The following is a 19,117-nucleotide window of genomic DNA, read 5'->3' as shown; positions in this document are numbered from 1 at the left end:
AGTCTGCCAGAGAGGAAGAGGACCCTTTGTGTAATAATCTGTTACCTTTTCTCAAAGATCAGTGAATGTACTGAATCGTGATGATGTATACCTGAAGCCAATAGGATAGGGTGCTCTATGTCAATTACACTGCAGCAACAACAACACAAAATCAATTTAGTGCTTTTATGTAAAAAAAAAAAAACAAAAACGGTGTTGACCCTATTTTTGCCTTTTCTTGTGTTAGCACTTAGCACGGGTGTTTCTTTTAAGAAGAAATGTGATATGTTTAGGACTTGTGGATGCCTAGGAAGTCAAAATATTTTGTCAAGAAAGAAAGAAACTAGAAGTTTCGTTGGAAATTTGGTAGAAAGTACTTGAAACAGACCATCTTTTATCCGTGTGAATCTGCTTTCCTTTTTATTCTGTTTACATTTTTCCTACTTTCTTTTCTTTTACATAAATATCAACCATGACTTTATTCACCTTCATTCTGGCTCAGGAGCTTTGCTTTTTATTACTTTTGTTGTTGACAGTGTGATCATTCAATTTCCAGAGAAAAGTAATGCTGGGTTATTTACTCCTTTTTGTCTTCCTTCCTTTTTTAAAGATAGTTGATGATTAAGGAATGAAAGCCCAGGTGGTATCTTCAGGGACCTTAAATGACTGTCCCTCTCCAGCCTTGCATCTGGTTATAGGCACTTAGGGTTTTACATGGTCTGACAGGTATGTCTGCCACCAAAGAAATGCGTGAAAATGTAAAAATTGTCCTTTTCTCCACAAAGCTAAACAACTCAAGTCAGTCTGAGCACAACGGATTTGAAATTGAGTGGTAGGTTTTAACTTTGATCTAATCTATTTTCAGCATAATTTGAAGACATGGGATATAGGTTTGGGTTTGGTTTTGTTTTGTTTTTAAACATCATCATAACATACGCCTTGCTAGATAAAAAAAACCATATAAAAGAATTGGTCATGGGTAGGCAGTGATAACTCTTACCAGAATTTAAAAGCGAGAATCTGATACCCTTCCTAAATCCATACCTGATTTTTGAAAAATATTTATTTATCTTTTTTAGAGTAGTTTTAGGTTCACAGCAAAATTGAGAGGAAGATGGAGAGATTTCCCGTATCTTTCCTGCCTCACACAGGCAGAGCCTCCCTCCCTATCAGTGACAGCCCCGCCCCGCCCCATGGTACATTCCTGACCATGGAGGAACCTGCACTAGCATCTCATCATCACCCAAGTCCATAGTTTTCATTAGGATTCACTCTCGGTGCACATTCCGCGAATCTGGACAGATGCGCGATGACACAGAGCCGCCATTGCAGTATCACGGGAGATCGTCACTGTCCTAGAAATCCTGTCTTCCACCTGTTCATCCCTCCTCCCCACCCCCTCATCCTCCAGCCCTGGCAATCACTGCTCTTTCTGCTGTCTCCATACTTTTGACTTTTCAAGAATTTCTGTAGTTTTCAACATCCTTGGCTTGATTGCTGGATCACATGTTGGTGTATGTTAAGTTTTATAAGAAACCACCAACTGTCTTCCAAAGCGGCTGCGCCATTTTGCATTCACACCAGCCATGAATGGGTTCCCGTTGGGAAAGTTCCTGCCAGCATTTGTGTTGCCCTGTTCTTGATTTTGGCCGTTCTCGTAGGTAGGTAGTCGTATCTTCTCATTACATCATTTGCATTTGCTTGGGGAACTAGGGTGTGCAGCATGTTTTCATATGCCTGTTTGCCGTCTGTGTACTTTCTTTGCTGAGAGTTCTGTTAAGGTCTTTGGCTCCTTTTCATTTGGCTTGTTTATTATTGTTGAATTTTAAGAGTTCTTGGTATATTTTGAATATCAGTCCTTGAGAACACTTCCTCCCAGTCTGTGGCTTGTCTTCTCTTGACGTTGCCTTTTGCAGAACAGAACTTTTTTAATTTAACGAAGTCCAGCTTACCAGTTAGTCTTTCACGGATCCTGCCTTTGGTGTCACATCTAAAAAGGCATTAAAAAGACATCACCATACCCATGGCCATCTCCATTTTCTCCTCTTTTATCTCCCATGCCCAAGCTTTGGGAAGTAAAAGTTTTCATTGAAGTGTAATGTACATTCAGAAAGGTTCACAAACCCCAAGTTTATATCTTACTGACTCTTTACAAAGTGAACACTCATCATGAAAACCAAGCTCGAGACAAAGAACATCATCAGTGCTTTACAAGCTTTACAGTCTTCCCTCTTGCTTTGCGCTGGTGATTTTCATCCTTGCCCTCTACGGCTCAGAAAAGGTAATTATTATGAACTTCTGTTATGATAGATATGATAAATAGAGGTTAGCTCTATTTATTCTTGAACTTCATAAATAATAGCATTGTATAGTATATACTCTTTTATATTAGGCAAATTTTGCTTTTCCTTGTGGAGAGGTTTTTAATAATGGGTTTACTTTCTTGCATAGAGGGAAAACTATTGAGACTATCTATTTCTTCTTCTTCTTTTTAAGATTTTATTTATTTATTTGACAGAGATCACAAGTAGGCAGAGAGGCAGGCAGAGAGAGAGAGGGGGGAAGCAGGCTCCCCACTGAGCAAGAGCCAGACATGGGGCTTGATCCCAGGGCCCTGGGATCATGACCTGAGCCAAAGGCAGAGGCTTTAACCCACTGAGCCACCCAGGCACCCCAAGATTATCTATTTCTTCTTATGTAAGTTTCGGCAAATTGTATTTTTTATTAGGAAATTAGTTATATTTGGAATGTCTGTAGGATCTCTACTAGTATTTCTTTTTCTATTTCTGATTTTGATAATTTGATCCTTCTCTTTTTCTCCTTTAAAAAAGAAACAAACAAACAAAAAAAACAGTCTTTCTGGGGCTCATTAATGTTATTAGTTTTTTTGAAGAAGAGGATTTATTAAATTTACTTATTTATGGATGCTTTCTATTTAATGGATTTCTTCCCTTTGTTATCTTTTTTTCCTCCTGTTTATGGGGATGGAGTGGAGATTAATTTGCTGCTTTTCTTTCAGCTACTTTGAGATGGATACTTAGATAGTTTTCAGCTTTTTTTTTTTTTTAGTAACATAAGTAGGTCTATAGATTTCACTCTAAGCATGCCTCTAATTGTATCCCTAAAATGTTGATATCATAGTTTTTAAAAATTTAAATAAAAATATTTTTTTGGACACCTGGGTGGCTCAGAACATTAAGCATCTGCCTTCAGCTCAGATCATGATCCCGGGGTCCTGGGTTGGAGTCTTGCATCGGGCTCTTTGCTCAGCAGGGAGCCTGCTTTTCCCTCTGCCTGCTGCTCCCCTTGCTTGTGTGCTCTCTCTTTCTCTGGCAAATAAATAAATAAAATCTTAAAAAAAATTTAAATAAAAATATTTTTAAGATTTCCTTTGTGATTTTTTTTGGGGGGGGCTCATTTTTTATTTGGAAATACCTTGCTTCTGTTCTAATGATTTGGGGATTTTCTAATTCTCTTTTTGCTGTAATTCCTATGTTAATTTCATATAGTGGTAGCAGTTGGAGAATGTGCTTTGTGTGATTTCACAGCAGTTAAGAAACTTCCTCTATATTATTTGTTGAGACTTGCTTTTCATGAAGCTCAGCATATTGTCGCTTTAGGTAAATAAAGGCTCTATGTGTACTTTGAAGAAATAAGTTCTGCAGTTACTAGGTACAGTGGTTTAAATATTTCAAACACTTTATTGTGTTCTTGGTATTATCTATGTGTTTATATCCTTTTTTTAAAATCTGTTTTATCATCTGACAGAGATGTGTCTAAAAATCTCCCACTGTTGCAAGGTAGCACACACATGTATGTATATATAGTGTATATAATAATATTATTTTCCTTCTGTTACTGTTGGATTTACTTTATACATCTTGAGACTGTAATTCAGACCATACAGATTTAAAATGATTTCATCTTCATTAATGAAATGTTTCACTTACCTCTTTGCCTCTTAAAATCTAATGTTAGTCTTATATTATTGCAGACATACTTATTTTCTTGTGGTTAGTGTTTGCCGCATATAACTTTTTACATGCTTTTAGGTTCACTTCTGAATACATGTATTTCTGAGTGTTTCTTGAAAGCACCTGATTTTTTTTGCTTAGATAATACATTTTTGACATTTTTTTTATTTAGAACATTTACATTTATTGTAATTATTGGTTTATTTGTATAGCAATCTACTGTATGTCTGTTTTATTTCTTCCTCATTTTTTCGTTGTTCTTTTTTTCTCCTTTTCTACCCTTTGGATTAAGGATTAATTACATTTCTAAAATGGTTCCCTTTTCCCTGTGTTCCTATTAACTGATTAATTATATATTCTTTTACAAGACTCTATCAGCTAAATACCAGGCCTGTGCCCTCTTCGTAATTAATAATGTGGATTAGCATATTCAGATCTCGAAAACTATTCACATAAACAAACCTGTGTGGCATCATTTAATCCAGTGATTTTCAAACTTACTTGGGAAATTACATGGGGAAGTAAATAGGGACTCTCAGAACACCCACCGTCCTTGGGGAGACACCCAACTAGAGGTTTAGTGCTCTACTATCACTTTAACTACTACAGTAGGTGTTTCTTGATAAACTTTGAAAAAGTGTATAGAGCATGGGGGTTATATGATAGGGCAGCGACCAACTTGGTAGTTCTGTATCAGTGCATGGAGTTTGAGAATCAGTCTCGGAGACCATATGGTTAATATTATTTCAGGAACCTTCCCAGGAACATGCCCCTGGGAAGGCGATAACTCACATGTAGCAGGGAGCTGGTTGAACGACCTACAGGAATTGCTTACTTTCATTGCAGTCCTTGAGTGAGTTAGCTGGTATTCAGTCTCCCAGTCTGGTCATTAAATTTAGAGACTCTCTGGTTTTTAATACTGTGCTTTTTCAAGTTGCACAACCTACCTGTAAGAAGTTAAACACACTCTGAGGTTGTTAGCCATAGCTAATTAAGTATTAGAATCCATGTACTAAAGGTGAAGCTGTTATCTGAAGAGTTAACAATATACCGTTTTCTTGACAATAATTAAGTAGTGTGCATCTGCTCACCCAGAAGAGTGATCAACTCATTAAGACACAGGTTAAAAAGAAGCAATTATACCACTCTTCCTAAGAGTATTTGCATTTGAAATAGGACTGTAGAGGAGAGGGTAACACTTTAGTCCAAAGAAAAACATCTCTAATGGTAAAGTTTTTATATTGTTATTCTTAATTAAGCAATCTTTCTTTTCTCCTATCCTTTAGGGAGAATAGAAAAAAGAAGGTGTGATGGTAGATAATTAGAAAATAAAGCCTGACATGAGAAAAAAAATGATCGCTTAAGTTGGAATCAAATTTAAGTTAATTTTCAGGCATTGTAAAACAAATGCAATTCTGAGAAGTTGAACATTCTAATAATCTTTTTTTCCCTCCTTTCTCAGGTGTGTCCTCTTTAAGTATTCAATTTGCCAAACTCCCAAAGGGATTAAAGCATTTAAATTTATCTAAAACCTCATTGTCACCTAAAGGTACAGTATATGTTATTTACTTTGCTTTATTTCTGTAATATTTCTGCTACACCGTGCTACCTTAAATAGTTAGAATTATTGCTCTGTTATGTATCTGGGTACATATTACAGTACTCTGATGGTTACAAGAGAAAGAAGTGGTGTAATTGGAATTCTGGTTGTCTAAAGTGAAATGCTTTCAGGATAGAGCATAACTTTGAAATAGAGTATTTAACTTTTTGACTTTGGGTGGGGGAGTGCTTACCTGGGCTGCCCCTGCCTCTGCTCCCCCGCCCCCACCCCCATCCCCCCAGTCACAAACACAGTCACATGGATAGTCTCCTGCATGGAAAACTGGTGAACCTAACTGGGCAGTCACATCACACCTCTGCCCGCTCTGTCCCGCTCTGGAGATTGCCTTTCCTTCCCCAGGGTCTTTGCTGACTCCACTTACCCTCCTCTCATTGTATCTGGTTGTTCCATAAATCTGTCCGTTCTGTCGTTACGTTTTCACATCAGCACCCCATAATGCTTGATTTATCCCTGTGTGCATTGTGCCTTTGTACGTGCTTTGTATTCTGCTTAGAAAGTCTTTCATCCTGTAGAGTGAAACCAGACTTCTTTCCCTCCTTTGTGCTTCCCTTTCCTGGGTGTCTCCTTGACTCACACCAAACGCTTCCCCCTGGTCCCCGGATCCATGGCGGTTTTTCCTCACACTGAGCCGTTCTCGGCAACACCAGCTGGGTGTCCCACCATTTCGCTCAGTTCGGACACTGTCTACCCAGAGATGGCCCCAGATCCCGAAGGTGAAGGGCTCAGACCCATTAGATTGCTCCCAGCCATCCTTGAGACCCCATTTGCCAGCCTCGGTTATTGGAGGTCCCAAAGACCTCGTCTTGCGTTTGGTTAATTCGCTAGAGCAGCTCATAGAACTCAGGAAGATACTGTGTTTGCTGGTTTCTTAAAGAATCTGATACAGGACACAGGTGAACAGCCAGGTGAAGAGATACATAAGACAAAGTGTGGGAGGGTCCTGAGTGCAGGCGTGTCTGTCCCTGTGGAGCTGGGCTGTGTCACCCTCCTGGTGTGGATGCGTTGGCCAGCCTGGAAACCCCCCAATTCTGTTGGGATTTTTCTGGAGGCTTCTCCAATAGGCATGGTCAAGTATTAACTCAGTCTCCAGCCCTTCTCCTCTTCCTGGAGAATGGGTGTGGAGGGAAGCTTCTAATCATGGGTGCGTCTCCCTGGTGACCAGCCCCCTCCAGGAGCTCAGCCACAGTCATCTCAATAGAACAAAAGATGCCCTCAGTGCTCTTAATAGTTTGGAAATTATGAGGGTTTAGGGAACTTTGTTCCATAAATAGGGGTCAGAGACCGATAGATATGTATTTTCTATTATCTCACATCTCCCCTTATATATATTCTTGGAGAGCTTCAGTTTATTTTATTTTATTTTGTTAAGATTATATTAATTTATTTGACAGAGACACAGTGAGAGAGGGAACACAAGCAGGGGGAGTGGCAGAGGGAGAAGCAGGCTTCTTGCGGAGCAGGGATCCCGACCGGCTCGATCCCAAGACCCCAGGATCATGACCTGAGAGGAAGGCAGACATGTAACGAATGAGCCACCCAGGCATTCCTACTTTAGTTTATTTTATAAAACACTGATTTGTGGGGCACCTGCATGGCTCCATCAGTTAAGCATCTGACTCTTGATTTTGGCCCAGGTCATAATCTTAGGGTTGTGAGATCAAGCCCCGCGTGGGGCTCCACACTCAGCATGGAGTCTCCTTATGGCTCTCTTTCTGCTCCTCCCCTGCTCATGCTCTTTCTGGCTCTGTCAAATAAATAAAATCTTTAAAAGAAAAAAAAGTACCTCCTCAGAGGTGGTGAGACAAAGTGAGTTCATGTACACACCGTGCACTTTGGCGCAAAAAGGGCCCCACCACCATCACTGTCCGCATCTTGCTCTGTCCTGTGTGTTCACATGCTTCTCCTTCCGCCCCGGACAACCCCAGGGTCCCCTTCCCTGGACCTTCTGAGTCCTGCCCCTGTTGTGAGACTGAGCATCTGTCCCCCTTCCTCCCTGAAGCCTTTTCCTACCCCACCCTGCACAAGTGGATGCTTCTTTCTCTCGGTTCCATCGCACTTTGCATATTCCTCTGCTTTAGCCTGTTTCCAATTATGTGTTGATTGTGTCCTAGCCTGGGAGCTTCCGGACATTAAGGCCTTTGCCTCTGCCATTGCTGCGTCTCTGGCACCTGGCCTGTTCTGGGTCCCTACTGCATGTGTCACAGGCGAGCGGGTCGCCAGCAAAGCGGTCCCTAGGTCCTGTTACAGTCACCTAGTCCTGCTTTATTCCCACCACACAGTTACCCTAAGAGCGATTTGAAATTGGGGTTATTCCTCTAAGTCTCATGATTTGACGCGCAGACAGTTAGGTTTAGGCGTTCTAGTGACTTCCCAAAGGGGCACATTTGCCCAGGAGTCTGTATTTTGTGCTGGTGCTGGAAGCCGTCCACAGGTCTCAAAGCTAAGTGCCGTCCAATGACGTTACCACTTCTCTACTCCAGCAAATCAGTTTCATAGAAACCTTTTTCTGACGATTATCAATGCATTGTATATTCATGGTAAAGATTTAGAAGATACTGGAAGGTATAAATAAGAGAGCCACAGTTACTCATCATGCCTGTGCCACACCATTAGGAGACTGCCCCCGCTGACGCCCGGCACCTGCCTTCCATGCAGCTTCTGTCTGTATGTAGTTGGTCTGTCTGTCTGTGCATAGTTGTTCTGTCTGCCCACGTACAGACACACACACAAATGGTATTACAGGATGCTTGCCATTTTGTAAACTTTCTCTCGGCGTTGGATACTGTGACCACATACACGTGAGTGCTCTCAGTGGCCGCATATGCTGTTCCAGCATGCGGGGGACGCCCCATAATTGATTTAAGTGGGCTGTTGGTGAACATTTGTGGGGTTTCTACCTTTTCAGCAATGCAAACAGTGCTAACGTGACTTCTGTATGTAATTACTGGTCATTTGTTACCTTCTCATTGAGGATAAATTTCTCTAAGTGGAATTGTTAAATCCCAAAGGTCGAGCATTTTTTTTAACGCTTTCTTTGTGTATTCGTTGTCACGTTGTCCTCCGAGTTCTTTGTCCAAGTATCCACATTCCCACTACCCGTGGATATTATTCTTTTTCTTTTTTTAACAAGCATGTAAGCAAAAGTGTCCTGATTTTTTTAAAAGGATCTATTTATTTAAGAAAGAGAGCGAGAGAGTGTTCACGAGTGGGGGTGGGGTAGAGGGAGAGAATCTTCAGGCAGACTCCCTGCTGAGCAGGGAGCCCGAGGGTGAGGCTTGATCTCACGACCCATGAGATCACGACCAAGAGTCAGACAGTTAACTGACTAAGCCACCCAGGCGCCTCCAAGTGTTCTGATATTTGAATTTTAGTTTCTTCGCGTCTTGCTGAGGTAAATTCTCCCCCAGCCCCCACTCCCTGCACCCTCCCGTTTCTTGGTCATTGATCTTTTGGAGGAAGTTACTAGTTTCCATCCTTTGTTACCTTTCTATTTGCCATGTTAATCTTCCTTCTTAATTTATATATATTCCCTACACACTAAAAGTATTAATCATTGGGCGCCTGGGTGGCTCAGTCGGTTAAACCTCTGCCTTTGGATCAGGTCATGATCTCGGGGTCCTGGGATTGGGTCCCGCATCGGGCTCCCTGCTCAGCGAGGAGCCTGCTGCTCCCCATGCTTGTGCTCTCTGTCTTGCTCTCTCTCTAATAAATAAATGAAACCTTAAAAAAATTTTAATTATTTATCATGTGCTCCATAGGTATAACTTTTTAAAATTAGTGTCAGGTATACAAGATAATGATTTCCTACCTATATATTGTGAAGTGATCACCACAATAAGTCTAGTTAACATCTGTCAACACACAGTTCCAATTTCCTTTTACCCTGTGATGAGAACGTTTATGATCTACGCTCAGCAGCTTTCAAATATACGATACGGTATTAACTATAATCACCGTGCTGTGTGGTCCAACTTTTTTTAAGATGGAGCAGACCAACTTGAATTTATTTATTTTATTTGTTCATGACTGTGAAATAGAAAGAGAGGGATGTGGTGATCGTTTATCCTCTCAAGGACAAACATGGGGTCTGGGGTACCTCTGTGCCACCCCTCACTATGTCCCTGTCCCTCCAGGTGTTATGAGGGTGGGAGGTCCCCCAGGCAGAGCAGAGATCCTCAGCTTCCTCCTGAGCGAGGACAGACCCACGTTCCCCATGCCCTTCCCAGATAAAGGTCATCATGTCACGTTTATCTTCCCTCTGTCACAAAGTTTGTATGCGTTAAAATTTGTGGTTTGAGAGTTAATATTGTTTAATGAGATTTTTAAAACTGTCCTTCCTAAGAGATGTTTGTCTTGGAATGTGGGGTTTTTTTTTTTTTTTCCCTCATAAAAAAGGAGAATTTCTTAAAGGATTTCGTTGTTCTTGCAGATTTTCTTGTAGTATCCGAAAGCTTTGAAGATTCACAACGACTCAGATTACATTGCAGTTTTAATCTTTTGCTGAATTTGACTAACATTTGTATTTTACTTCTGTGAAAACATGTATATTCATGGCTCCCTAATTCAAGACAGATTTTTTAAAAATCTCCTCATGACATCCCCACTGTCTCTAAATACCCTTTCTCTCCCTCAGATGTTAGCTAAATGATAGTTTTCTGGATTTCTAGTAAATATCCTGCTGGTTGCCAGATTACGTCCGTGCTAGGCCATCTGGTACCACCTTTTTCCAGCTGTAAACACTCCAATAATAAGTACGAAGCATGGTCACAATCACTAGACAGCCGGCATCGAGAATAGCATGTGAATCTGCTGAGTTTGAGTTGTGAGAGCCCTGATTTTTTTCCCATCCTATATTTTTGTATTTTCCTGCTGTTTTTGTGCCTGTTCACAGAAGCCTCACGTGGATTGGGCTCCAGAGGTGGGAGCGGAAGTCCTTCATTCTGATTTAGTGGCAGGAAGCTGAGCTGAGAATATAATTCTCTCCTGCTTCTTCTGTTCAGGTGTTGGCCAACTGCCAAGCGCCCACACTTGTCAAGGAGCCTTTTCCTGTCGAGACTCATTTGACCTTCTAATTTTGGAATTTATTTGTTGAGCTTTGTTATACCTCACTAAGGAAGGGATTTTACAAATGATTTTCTTGATGGGAGACAATCTGGTATTCTCCACGCTTGCAACTCAATTATTCCATTACAAAATACACTAGTCCTACCAGTAACGGTACCCACTGAAGATGTTACCTCCAGAAATTAACCTTCTGTAGGCCATGGCAAGTTCCTTTTACCCAGCATCATCAATCAAATCTCCACCACCTTCATTGCCAAGCTCCTGTCTCTTACCTCTAGAACCTACCTCACTGAATTATGATTATTTGACTGCGTCTCTCTCTCATTCCACTGTCTTTTCGAGGGTAACATCACAGATCCAGGGTCTCAAAAGCCCATGCCTGGCGGACAGTCGGTCTTAGATAAGCTTTTGTTGCAGTGAATACATATTCCTTGTGCAGTGCTGATTTTTCATGCTGGAGTTTATTCAGTTTCCTTCTTGATGGTCTTTGAACTTTTTAAGGGCAATGAATGGGTCTCATTTACATTTCTTTCCCAATCCCCAGCATTTTATAAACATTTTTACGAGCACTTAACAAATGTTGAATTTGATAGCCAAGATCTGCTTCCTGGTGCGGAACTAAAATATTTTTCCCTCTGCACTTCTGTCTCTTCTCTCTCTCCCAATACCCAGAGGCACAGTCACCCCTGAGAAATGGCTCAGTTGTCTTTATCAGACACAGACATTCTGCAGTCAGTTGTGTAACCCCCCAAAGGCAGAGGATAAGATAGTAACCCTTTCATCAGTCCCATGCAGCAAACATTCCAAACCCTTGGAGCAGAGACCAGCTCCCGTGCGAGGCTGTTCTTGGGACCTTCTGCTTTTTTCCTGGCTTCTCTGAGTTCTGCCACTGTGGCCAATTCTGACGCCCACTGGCAGGCCCCACCCTGTCCCTTATCCCAAGGAAGGTCTGTGGAAGTGGGGACCACCCCCCCCCCACCAGCTTCCCTGTCTCCCTGTAGGGTGCTCAAGACAGGCTGGGGTTTTTAAGATTTTTGCTGGAAAAAAATTTTTGAATGTATATCCAGTTTAGAAATCACCATATTTCCAGACTACACACATTGGAACTGTTGACCATAGAGACATGAAGAGCTTGGCTATGTCCCCATCTCTGTTACCCTAAGAATGAACATCCGAGCTGCTGTGTGTGTTAACCTCTTCCAATCCCCACAAGCGGCCAGGCTCTGCTGAGCTCCCATTTTTGTTTTTGTTTTTTTTTTTTTTTTTCTTTTTGTTTTTTTAAAAATTTTATTTATTTACTTGACAGACAGAGATCACATAATAGGCAGAGAAAGAGAGAGAGAGGAAGCAGGTTCCCCGCTGATCAGAGAGCCCAGTGGGGGGCTCAATCCCAGGACCCTGAGATCATGACCTGAGGTGAAAGCAGAGGCTTAACCCACTGAGCCACCCAGGTGCCCCTGAGCTCCCATTTTGTAGGGACTGCCTTCTAGAGCCTTCCTCTCCCCGGGGAGAGAAGTGGCCTGAGGAGAACCCACCAGCAGCCGTGCCTCCGTGACTATTACCGCTTAGGAAAGAACGTGGTTCTCCCCTCACAGAACTCTCTCGTCCTCCTCATGTATTTGTTCCTGGTTTTTGGAGGTGGCGAGACCCTGTTCCATTCTGTTCCGTTCAGTGGACTCTGATCCGAGCTTTTTATGTTACGTGTGTCAGTAGTGTGTAGAGTGTTAATTATCCATTTTTGCTTTTGATTGCTGCTTATATTGTATGCAGATCGTGTTCTCACCCTTTCTGAAAAATCCATTTCCCTCTGAATTTTGCCTTGGGAATGATGTATTAGGTAGAACCGTTATCTGACTCCTACCTTAACTTCTAAGTACTTTAAATAGCAAGAAGTGCCTGTAGGTACCACCGCATCACTTAAATCCCACACACCAAGTCAGGGGCACCAAACAGAATTAAGAGAAAGCTAGAAATGACCAGTTCGACTCTCGTGCCTCATTCTGGCACTTCCCAGTCCCGGCCTTTCCAGCCACATCAGAAGTGGAGCAGAAGGAAGCCAGTTCTGTTTCTCTCTCCTGCCCAGTGAGATGGCTGTGTCCTTGACTCCGCCGCTCACCCCGAGGGGAGGTGGGAAGAAGACAGTCCTACCTTTGGGGACAGTACTTGTGGCTAACCTCTGTCCTGCAATCTGATGGGGCCATTTATAGACACTCCCAAACCTCATTTTGTTTCCCGGAGTGGAAAACGAGCTGGGTCTTCTCCATGTTGCAGGGGTGAACAGCCTTTCTCAGTCACTCAGTGCCAACCCGCTGACCGCCACCACCCTTACCCATCTCGACCTCTCAGGGAACATCCTCCGCGGAGACGACCTCTCGGTAAGCTTTCCTTTCCTCACAGCCATGTTCAAAGACACCGTATTCCATTAGCCTGGAATGATTTCCAGACATGGCTTTCCTCTCTTCTCAGGAGAGTTTCAGATCATTTAGTTATGAGCTTAGGATGTATTTTAGAGAAAAATCCCAGAGCCGTCCTTAATTACATGTAGTCTAATGCATAGATGTTTTCCTCTGTTAACTTGATATTGCTAACGTGTGAATTCTTTTTGGAAACACTTTTTCTGAAGGACCTTTTTCCCCCACTTCCTTTTAACCATTATTGAACCTCTTATAATTGTCTGATAAGAAAGATTAGAAATGTAAACTGAATGATTTCCTCATTAAGTAATATTGTTGAGAAGACAGGTGTTTCTGTTTGTTTTTTTGTTTTGTTTTTTAATAGTTTACAGTTGTAAAAGGATTTTGGGATAAAGTCCAATCCTATATTCCATGAATACAGTAGGGAAAAGGGAGGGTTGGGAATACATTGGGGCCACTCTTTAAATAAGTTCAAATTTAAAGGCAAAAAGTTTCCCCTATGATGAAATAAGACTTTCCTGCAGCTAAATCAGTAATATAAATGGCTGGCAGATTTTATCAGTACAGTGAATTAGGTGTGATCTCACTCTCAGATTTGAGGAGTTGTCCCCTCTGGTCTCTGTGACAGAATTTAGAAGCAATGCTTCCTTGTCGTGTAGAGCCGACAACAAGTGCGCGTCTTTGAAGAACCCTCCTCATGCGTGTTCTGCCTCTTCGTGGGGGTGAGAACCACTGTGAAATGTATTCCCATTTTCCTTGTGTTTTACTTTCCCTGTAAGGCAGGGAATATTGCCACAGTCTTTTGTAGGATTTCTTCCCTCTCCCTGACACTTGAACCCATTTTAAGCAACACTGGTTCCCAGTGTGCCGTGATTTTCTTCAATGCATGGCCGGTCCATGTTAGTTATCACCTCCCATGATGATTCATAGGTCTGCTTCCTCCCAATATGAAACTGGAAGTCAGATGGGAGATCACTAAGACGTTACGGTGGCGAACTAGGGAAATGGAGGGATAAAAAAGGAGCCTGAAGATTAAATAATAAGACTCTGCTAACATAGGGACATTAATAGTCACGTGAGGTAGATAGCAAAGCAGCCCGGGATTTTTTCAGACAGAGTGGGTCTTGCGCCCGCTTGCCTCTGGGGAAAGTGAAGTGGAAACTCGAGGCCTGTGGCAGTGGGCTCACAGCCCTGGACAGGTTCTGGGAGGTTCTGGGAGCCATCCAGCAGGAGCAGGGAGGGGCTTACCCGGCCCCTGTCTTCAGGGCCAGGGGCCGAGCTGGACCTGCCTCTTCGGAGAGGTGCTGTTGGCCAAGTAGGGTCTTGTCACCTGTGGAGGGTGATTAGAGCTCCCCCAGCTGGTGGCCAAGAGGAGACCCACATGCCCAGCAAAGCCCAAGAGAGGCCGAGGTCGTTACAGAAGCAAGAGCAAATTATTTCTCTGGATCAGAACTTCTCATAATCCAGTCTGCTGTGTGTGTCTAGTTATTCTAAAGTATTTACAGGAGAGTCTTTTGCTTTTCCGAGTTGGTAGAGAGAATTTTGCTCAAGCATGATAGAGCTAAGCCACTGCACCATGAGTCTTTACTAAGGATGAGGACATCTCGGTGTAAGCTCGTTAGTTTTTGCAAGGATCTGTTGACATCCAGAGAAGCTAAGGAGAATGTAGTTGTTTTCCTGGGGGCAGGAGCCTGGACTTGGTTTGCTCTCGGTGGACTCTGGCTGTGGTTCCTCGGGGCAAGTAGAGAAGAGCTGAGAACTCTTCCATTTGTTGTATTGATGGTCTTGCACAGGAATAAGGGGAGAGTTTAGGGAGCGTTCGAAACCTGACATGTCTAACTATGTGTGAAATTAAAAACAACAACAACAACCTAAACCTATAGTGCCATCCGACCCTTTCTTGTTAGATTTTGGAAGTAACTAAGGGTAGAAAAAAATCGTTGCACTGGATGGAAGAGAGTATATAGCCTGAGACCATTTGATGGTTCAAATTCAAATTAGTAGATCTTTGAACACTTTCAAAAGTGATTAGCATTTTGAGAGGGTGAGTGCTAGTCAGGTGGTATTTTAATCTTAGCAGTTAAAATTAATTAGCACTGCTCCAAAATTATAAAAATGGAGTTAATCAGGAAAACTAAGTCATGTGTAACAAAAGGGGGTTTGGCAGCCAAGAGTTCATTTGGCCTTTTTTTTTTTTTTTTAAACTCAGACATAATATTATTTTAAATATTCTTTGCTCTCAGTTATTTCAAATAACTTTGCTCTCAGGGACGGCATGGACGGACATAAAATTCTGCTTGTCCTCTTGGGAAGAGCAGAGAATGTTATGGGAATGAAAGTTACGTGGGTAACTTCTTTTTAAAATATTAATGTGCACGCGTGTGTTTCTAGATCCTAATGTGTTTGTTTTGTTTTTTTTTTTTTTTTTTTTTTATCTCAAGTACATGTACAGTTTTTTGGCCCAGCCCAATGCCATTGCTCATCTGGATTTATCCAACACGGAATGTTCCCTGGACATGGTAATGTTTTTTGGATACTGGGCTGGGGTGTCAGAGCAGCCATTTACGGGGGATCAAGAGAGGGCTTTCTCCGTCATGAAGTTGTCTCTTAGGCCCCGAAATCCTGGAGGCTGAGAGCGCCTTCTCTCTTTCACAGGTCTGTGCAGCTCTTCTCCGCGGATGCCTCCAGTATTTAGCTGTGCTCAATCTCTCCAGAGCTGTCTTCTCGCACCGGTATGGGTTTGTACCTGTCACCCTTGTCCTCCAGGAGTGTCTGTTGTCGTGATCTGAAAACAAAGCGGTAAAGGATATGGGTTGTGTGTGCAGGGAGGTGGCCTTAAACCGTAATCTGCGAATGCGAGGCCTTGGAAGTACGAGTTTTTGTTGTACGTTCTCACTGCAGTGTGATGGATGTTCCTTGCCGTCCCCCAAGCCTGCTATGTGAGCTAACGGCCGCTTGCCCCGTGGGACGGGCCCTCTCTTTTCATACAGGAAAAGCTCTTCTAGAAGGGGCTTCCCAACAACAAACTGGGAAACAAGTATAAACTCCCTTGCGGGGCAAAGAGTAGAGCCTGCCCCAAACTCATGCATTTTTTTTTTTTTAATGAAATTTTTAAAAAAACATTTATTTATTTATTCTAGAGAGAGAGAGGATGGAGGAGGGAGGGGCGGAAAGGCAGGGAGAGAGAGAAACTCAAGCAGACTCTGCGCTGAGCAGGGACCCCAATGCGGGGCTCGATCCCATGACCCTGAGATCCTGACCTGAGCCAAAATCATGAGTCGGCCGCTTAGCTGACAGCCACCCAGGTTCGCCCTGGATTCATGAATTTTAATTTGTAGAATTGGAGGGCCAGCCTGAGCACCTCACTTCTACTTGCTGACTTAGAATTGTTTGCGGTGTCGGGCGTTGGGTTAGAAGCAGCGAGTATCCACAAACAGCAGCGACTTAAAATGGAGGGAAAGGAAGGAAGAGTTATCAAGAGTACCTGGGGTTCGCACCTGTGAAATTCTGGGACCGTCCAGTGTGTTAATACCGCATGACCCTTAGCATTCAGAATATTGACCGTAGATCACAAACAATATTTTCGTCATTATGTGCCTTGTAATAATAGGGAGAATTGCTGACTACTCGAAATACCTCCATTTTAGTAAGTTACCATTTTGGTATATTATATTCAAAGGCATAACCCTCACTTGTTTGGAAAATTAGGCTGTTCAGCCGGCTTTATTCTATAGTTGTGCCTCGCAAATAAATTATTCTATATTTTAGAGCGCAGTCAGTCCATTACTTCAGTGGTGAAGTGAATCTTTACAGGAGCAAAAATATGCCACAAGCACCTCAACCGAATAACATGAGAGCCCCCCCAGGCGCCTCCTCTGGGACGACTGGCCTTCAGAGCTCTTAAGCTTACAGAGTAGGACCGCGCTTATCCAGTGAGAAGTTGTGATTAAATACCCAGCCCGTCACCTAGGCACAGTCCTAACCAGCCCTTAGTAATTACCTTGAGGTTCATGTGTTTACCCTGAGCTGTGGACTGTCAGCCAGGCTGTTCATACTTTTGTTCCTACATGTATCAGTCAGGGTAGGTGAGTCGCTCTGTAGCAACAAATGGTCCTCCCTCCCCACCCCCACCTCCATGGCCTTCCGCAGTGGTGGTCTTGTGACATGTCGCTTGTGAGTGGCCATACTGCCTTGATTCCAGAACGCAGATCTCTAGCCACATAGCAGAGGAAAAAGAGTTATAGCTCATACGAGCTGGTGCAGCTTCCTTCTGGAAGTCACACACGTCACTTCTGTCTGATGGGATGTCCTCTTGGCCAAGGGACTTGCCTGGCCACGCCTGCCAGCAGTGGGGGAATGAAGTATGGTCCTCCCACAGAAAGGAGCAGTGGGTATTTGAAAACGTTGGTACAGTAGACATCCAGTCAAGTAGTAGGAGAAGTATATTCAGTGAGCATTTTAGCAACATTTACCATCAAAAACGAACAGGAGTATACAAGCTTACATCATTCCATTATAGGCACCAGAGTTCATTGGAAACATCTAATATATATTCTCCGAGAATTCTCTTTCCTCTTAAATTTATTTGTCAACCTCGTAGAGATTCTGGTTGCTTAGGTAGTTGTTCTTAGGTAGCCTGAAATTACCTTGTTTTAAAACCAACGTTGACAGGCTTTCCTGGACCTCTGTACAAGAAATACGTGCTTGAGCTAGACCGCTAGCCTAGCCTCTGCCCCGAGAGTCTGAATAACTACCATTAACTGAGAGCTTCCTCTCTGCCCGGCTGAGTGCTTGCCGCACCGGGACTCGCGTCACTTCTAGCAGATAGAGCAAAAGAAGCCATGGGTTCACGTTCCAACTCTGATCCTGGGCTCTTGTTTTCCCAAGACCCTCCTAGTGTGGCATGGACTCCGCCTTCTTTCTGAGATGTACAGTTTCTACCATAACAACGGCCCATATTTGCAGTCTGTAGCCATCTCCTTTGAAGTTCTTTTTTTTTTTTTTTTAATATTTGACCTGAAATGATTAGATTTGCCCTATGGATATAGGAGGTGAGCAGGCATCAAGCCATTCAGACTTTTTGTTGTTACTGAGCTCAACATTAGGTCATGTCTTTGTACCTGAGACGGGCCGCGTCTAACAGTTTTGCCCAGTGCCTGTAATGATCCTTAGTATTCAGTGCCACCCAGAGGGAAAGCTCATTAAATTGGGAGAAATAGGGTACCTGGGTGTCTCAGTGGGTTGAGCCTCTGCTTTTGGCTCAGGTCGTGGTCTCAGGGTCCTGGGGTTGAGTCCCACATTGGGCTCTCTGTTCAGGCGAGGAGCCTGCTTCCCCCTCTCTCTCTGCCTGCCTCTCTGCCTACTTGTCAAATAAATAAAATAAATAAAAATAAAAATAAATTGTGAGAACTAGACATCCTCTTTTACCTCTAGTTTCTTAAAAATTCCAACAAGGAGATCTATGGGTAAAACACAGTTTGAGATCCTTGGCTACAAAGAGTGGTGGTAGTTTTAAGGACTTATATGAAATGTCTTAACTTCTCCCATCATTACTTTGATGATACTGGATTTATTTAGCTTCCAGACATTTTGTTTCTTTTTACCTTTGAATTTCTCCCCAAAATATAATGGAGTCATGGATTTTTTTTCCCCCGGTGTCTGAATAAGCAGTGGGTAACTTTGCCAATCCAGAAATGGGCTACCAGACCCCAAGTGTAACAGCTGGTATCACTCTCACATTTTGTTTTTCAGGAAAGGAAAAGAAGTGCCCCCGTCCTTCAAACAGTTTTTCAGTAGCTCCCTGTCCCTGATGCAACTCAACCTTTCAGGCACAAAACTGTCTCCTGAGCCGTTAAAGTGAGTCGTTAATTCATTTTCTCCAGATCGCTTAACATTCAGTTTGTTATTACGAATGTGCTTGAGGGAAGGGGAAGCAGAAGACACGTAATCCTAAGACAGGCAAAGCAGATGAAAATGCCTTTCTCATTTCGGGGCACAAAAAGGAGATCACATTCTTTTTGAAGACATTGTGCCCTGTTGATAGTATTGCGTTTCCAAGGGGAGAA

The 19,117-nt window shown here is 42.8% G+C and overlaps 1 protein-coding gene across 1 annotated transcript in view; it reads left to right on the top strand.

The window, feature by feature from the left end:
• LOC101686371 (F-actin-uncapping protein LRRC16A) overlaps window positions 1-19,117 on the top strand; it is a 265,401-nt gene that overhangs the window by 156,147 nt on the left and 90,137 nt on the right. Inside the window, 5 exon segments of the mRNA XM_045068435.1 lie at window positions 5,416-5,502; window positions 12,910-13,013; window positions 15,494-15,571; window positions 15,708-15,784; window positions 18,804-18,908. Coding sequence (XP_044924370.1) covers window positions 5,416-5,502; window positions 12,910-13,013; window positions 15,494-15,571; window positions 15,708-15,784; window positions 18,804-18,908 — 451 coding nt within the window.

The sequence above is a fragment of the Mustela putorius genome, unplaced genomic scaffold, assembly GCF_011764305.1.
Source record: "Mustela putorius furo isolate JIRA1106 unplaced genomic scaffold, ASM1176430v1.1 tig00003907_pilon_pilon_pilon:0A:0A:0A:0A, whole genome shotgun sequence".
NCBI lineage: Eukaryota > Metazoa > Chordata > Mammalia > Carnivora > Mustelidae > Mustela > Mustela putorius.
Note: the sequence above shows the minus strand (reverse complement) of the source record. Positions and strands in the feature narration are given on the sequence as shown.